The 5,688-nt window shown below is 34.9% G+C and overlaps 1 protein-coding gene across 1 annotated transcript; it reads right to left on the minus strand.

Annotated features, from left to right (window-relative positions):
* Nucleotides 1-2,080: 2,080 nt before the first annotated feature.
* Nucleotides 2,081-4,228, minus strand: LOC132189609 (receptor-like protein EIX1). Its single transcript, XM_059604355.1, has one exon. The coding sequence runs from the start codon at nt 4,226-4,228 to the stop codon at nt 2,081-2,083; it is 2,148 nt and encodes a 715-aa protein (XP_059460338.1).
* Between the last annotated feature and the right edge of the window lie 1,460 nt (nt 4,229-5,688).

Raw genomic sequence — 5,688 nt, forward strand, 5'->3', positions numbered from 1 at the left:
CAAGAGGAACATTTTCTTTTTAGAATTGCCATAGGACATTTACTTTCCTTTTACTTTCTTTTAGAATTGCCAAGATTTGAAACTTGTAGATCTTATGTTGTTATTATCAATGCACTTGGAGTTGGGAGATCCTATAAAAAAAGATTAGTTGAAATCCTAGGGGTTTTCCCATTTGCATTCTCCCAAAAGTTGGAGAGGGAGAGGGTGTGGAGGAAATTGGTGGAATTATTCTATGTATCCTTCTTAATATGTTATTTTTGGAAATTGTTTAGGGTTTAGATACTTGATGTGTCGATTTATCTGAGTGTTATAATATTTTTGGTATTATAGCTTTATGAGAATTTGGCTATCTTGTAATATTATTAAATTAATTATTAGTTAATTAATTTTAAGAGCGTTCTACAAATTCACCATGAATAACAAAAATATTATAAATAATGAACTCCAATTAAGATGGATGACAAACCACAAGATAAACTTAATCAACTCTGAATTCCCTTTTCCCATACATTTTTTCCCTTTTATTTAATACTGCAAACAACCACGACTAAGCAACTATTATGAAATAAGAAAACAGTAGCGATAATAGATAAAGATAGAAACATAACAATAAAAGAAATACAACGTTAAAGAGTAGTCATTGCTGCCATGCGTGAGTTGGTCTCCCAAAATACAACAAGAAGTCATGCAAACTCCCTCTGCATTTCTCAGCCTCTTGCTTACTTTGACTCTTGCTTATTCTCTCCTGCAATGACCATGCATCTTGGATTTGGCTGATGTGGCCTCTTGGTCCTACGTGGCAATGATCAGTGGCTATCATATGATATGATTATAGTTTTTATATGAATTATAATTTATTGATGATTTTAAAAGTTGCATCACATTTAAGATGACATGAGACAAGTAGCTTTAGAAACTTTTGAATTTTCCCAAACACAATTAATGTTGCTAGCGAAAATCCAAGATGACTATGTTTATGCCAATAGGATAATGTGGATTAAAGAAAAAGAACAAAAATTCATAAAATATTTTAGCCAAGTATTCAAAAAGTACACTTTTCTTGTATATGAAAAAGGTTTTTAATTAAATAGAGGCAAAGTAAAAGTTAATGGTACAAAGAGCAACATTTGTACTATTTTCTTGAAAGACAATGAATGGTAAAACATAATTATTTGAAGATAGTGGAGCAACCGTAAATAATATGCCTACCTCTGCTAAACATTTTCTTGGTAGCACTGAGTACTCTTGAAGTTCCGCAACAGCTTGGCCATGTTGACAACTATTGTAACAAAGAGCCTGTCTCCCATTCTGTCCAAAAACTGAAAATATGCACGCCTCCAAGTAATCTTTAGGATTAACGATCCACAAACCCCCCAAAATCCAACAATAAATCCAATTGCAATGCTCGTATAAAATCATAGGTGTTCATGGGAGTTTTCATGTTCTTCAATATTGCCATCTTCATGTGTGCTTCCAATTTGAGGACCTTGAGCCATGTTATCTTCGAGACACCTGTTCAGAGGCAAGCCACAAAGATCTAGGTTACCTGCATATGAAGAAGCAGTGAAGCTCTGGAGCTGGGTGCCTGTTGGAACTCTACCGGACAAGTTGTTGTTTGACAAATTCAAATAGCTTAAAAAGTTCAAAATAGCGAGGCTTTGGGGAATTACATATGAAAGGTGATTGCTTGACAAGTCTAGAGACTCCAAGCTTTTCAGGTCACCAATATTCTGAGGGATGACGCCAGTCAATAAGTTTCTAGATAGGTTCAGCCCAATCAATCCCAAGAGACTTGTTACTTCTCTTGGAATTTCTCCTTCCAATCTATTACTTGAAAGATCGATGACTTTTACTGAGTAAAGAATTTTTTTATACTCTAGAGGCAATCCTTTTGTATTCACCCGTGCTTTCTCAATGTATTGCCAATAAAAATGCATAGAACCCACGTATGTGATAGTTCTATAAGCAAAATTTCTTGTTTCTAAATTCTGTCTTTGAGTCATGCCAGTGAAGTTATTGATGCACCGAGGAATAGTCCCTGAAATACTATTGTGAGAGATGTCCAAGATTTGAAGAGATGTTAGTTGACATAACTGTAATGGTATGCTACCAACAAACTCAGCAGGCGAAGAATCATCAATTGCAGTAGGCTTGTGCCGATCCATGTTGGTATCCTCCCAGATAGTTTGTTTTCTCCAAAATCTATTACACTCAGCAAAGAGCAGTTCATCAATGACACAGGTAATTCTCCAATGAAACTGTTGTTTTGGAAATGCAATGACTTGAAAAAACTATATTTCCAACAAATTTTTCCGAATGATTTAAGAATTCTCCCAAAGAGATTATTATTTGCCAAATTAAGGAGTTCTAGATTCGCCATTTTTGGCCAACACTTGGGGAGCTCTCCAAATAATAAGTTATTCGAAAGATCAAGGTATTCCAAGAATCCATCGGACTCACATATGAATGTCACAGTTCCTCGGAACAAATTATTGGAGAGATTCAACACCCATGAATTAGAGTTAAGTTGTGGCAGTGGACAGCTGAAGCGGTTATAACTCAAATCTATTGCATTTAAAGCCTGAAATCTTGTCGAAAACCATTCAAAAGGTATATTGCCAGTGATTTGGTTGGCTGAGATATTTAAGTACTTTATATTAAAAGAAAGATCCCAAAACCAATTGGGGATGGTGTCTGAAATTCTTGCACTAGATATATCAAGTGCTGAAAAATTCTTTTGTGTTTGAATCCATTGAGGAAAAGTTGGCCCCAATTTGCAAGATCCCAATCCTATGTAATCCAGATGAAATGGTGGAATCCAGTCTGGACTAAACTTCAAAGACAGATCATAATTATAAGACAAGTCCAATTGGTTTAAGCTGGAAAGATTCGACAAATGTGTTTCAGTGATGACACCTTTGAGAGAATTGAAGGACAAATCCAAAACCTGAAGCTTGGAAAGTTTTCCTAGAACATTGTCTAAACTCCCATTTAACTGATTGTTGGACAGATGCAACTCTCTCAACAAAGATAATTTTGAAAGATTCGGTATTGGCCCTTCAAGTTTGTTGGAAGAGAGGTCAAGATGAACTAGAGCCACCATATTCCCAAGAGCTTTTGGAATAAGACCTTCTATTTTGGTAAAACTGAGGTCAAGATGAACAAGAGCCGTCATATTCCCAAACGCTTTTGGAATAAGACCTTCTATTTTGGTAAAACTGAGGTCAAGATGAACAAGAGCCGTCATATTCCCAAAAGCTTTTGGAATAAGACCTTCTATTTCAGTAGAATGGAGGTCAAGATGAACAAGAGCCGTCATATTCCCAAAAGCTTTTGGAATAAGACCTTCTATTTTGGTAAAACTGAGGTCAAGATGAACAAGAGCCACCATATTCCCCAACGCTTTCGGAATAAGACCTTCTATTTCGGTACAATGGAGGTCAAGATGAAGAAGGCGATTGTAATATTTGAACAACCAAGGGAATATTGAGGAGTTGAATTGATTCAAAGAGAGATCAAGGAATGAAAGTGGTGAAGAACAATTAGCATTGATAAGTGTAGGAGGAACCGGCAGGGAGAGCTGAGAATTACTTAGACGTAAGTCTTGTAACAAAGAAGGGAGCATATTAACCTTATCCGGCCAATTCACTACCTTGCTAAGGTTCACACTGCTCATATCTAAGTTTCTTAAAGAGGAGAGATGAAAGAGCCAGTCAAGATTATAGTCCTCAATTATCATAATATTCCAGCTGATATCAAGAGAAATCAAGTTTGAGAGATTTCCAAGCTGCGGTGGAATGGTTCCAAAAAAATAGTTCTTGGAAAGATTGAGATACTGTAATTTAGTGAGTAAACCAATGAACTTTGGGAGGATGGAGAAATAATTGTAACTTAAGTCGAGGTAAGTCAAATGTTGCAATCCAAGTAATGAAGACCTTATCTCACCTGATAAACGTTTATTGCTTAGATGAAGGGTGACAACATGACCTGTTCGGTTGCTGCATTTGATTCCTTCCCATTTGCAACAATCTTCCTCATCACTGCCCCAAGAAGACAGCATACTGAAATTATCTTGAAGGCCTTGTTTGAATTTGAAGAGTGCTTGTCTTTCTTCCTCTATGCATCTCATGATCACCTCAGAATCACTCAAATTGAAAGCGAAACAAATAGTAGTTGCACTACATAGAAATAGAAGCACCAATAATTCAGCATAATTAGGGCCTCTCATTTTTATTTCACCTTCTCGATCTTTGTGGGTAAGAGATAAAAAAGGTTTTAGTAGATGCCACTGCTGGTTTTGATGTCCCAAGTGAACCACAGGTATTGTATTTATATTGCTATTGGCTACTCTTTCTTAGTGACTTCGCATTATATATACTAATCTAAAAACTATAACTTTATAATAAATAATCATAGTGGATCGAGGACTTCTTCTTTTTTTTTTTTTTTTTTTTTTGGTAGTAAACGGTGAATGGGACCAGCGTTTCATAGGGGTAGTGGAGGATTTCTTTCAAATTTATTTCTTTTTTCCCATCAACTGGGTCAACATTTCGTAAAAGTCGTGTCCAATAATCTTTTAAATATGTTAATTATAATATGACCAGCGGGGGGATGGATGCTAGATTTTAATTATTGAGAGAATCTTCATGATTGACTTGACAATCAACGCGTCTGTTACAGTATGTGAAGAATTTTAAGATTAAAATAACAGACGCATGAGTAAGTTATTTTAATGCATAAGTCACATAACATATGATACAGAGCGTCTCTCACCAAGAATAAAATAACTTAGACATAATATATTTGATACAAAGCGTCTCTGACGAGTTAATTATAATATGATCAGCGGGGGATGCACGCTAGATTTTAATTGTTGAGAGAAACTTCATGGACAACTTGACAATCAACGCGTCTGTTACAGTATGTGAAGAATTTAAAGATTAAAATGACAGACGCATGCGTAAGTTATTTTAATACATAAGTCACATAACATATAATACAAAGCGTCTCTCACCAAGAATAAAATAACTTAGACATAACATATTTGATACGAAGAGTCTTTGACGAGGAATTTTAAGATTAAAATAACTTAGATATTCTAATTACGGGTCTAATGCAAAGCGTCTTTGACTAAGAATGACCATTTTCCTAGAAATAGACTATTGAACACTACAATTTCTTGGAAATTCATTTAAGCAAATTGTGTCGAGCTAAAACATATTTGATGAAATGTTGGGACCATGTTACTTTTTTAACACGTACATGCATGCATGTAAATTATTTTGGTAACAGATAGCTGCGCAATTATTGTAACAATTTAATCACATATATATTAGAAAGATGAGCAGTCAGTTTGATTCTTTATTTGAATCCGAGGATCAATCCCCCAATAACTCAATTATCTTTACTATTGGGTTCCGTTTGGTTTACGGAATAAACCTTTGAAAAATTTGGAATGGACTAGTTAACTCTAGGTATAGCTATTCTTTTGTTTGGAAACACTATATTAGTGAGAATAGTCTATTTTTATGGGACTACTAATCCCATATATATAGGATTAGCTATGTCACTAAAAAAAATGAGTGGCTTAACTAACCATTAACTAATATTTTTTGTGGGATTAAATTTTCATGCCTCTCTCTTACTCCTCTCTCTTACTCTCTGTATTTTTTTTTTTTTTTTTTTTTT

Source organism: Corylus avellana, chromosome ca8, assembly GCF_901000735.1.
Source record: "Corylus avellana chromosome ca8, CavTom2PMs-1.0".
Classification (NCBI taxonomy): Eukaryota; Viridiplantae; Streptophyta; class Magnoliopsida; order Fagales; family Betulaceae; genus Corylus; species Corylus avellana.

Excerpts from the sequence above, each read along its gene's own strand:
- LOC132189609 (XM_059604355.1), bottom strand. The coding sequence starts at position 4,228 with ATGAGAGGCCCTAATTATGCTGAATTATTGGTGCTTCTATTTCTATGT.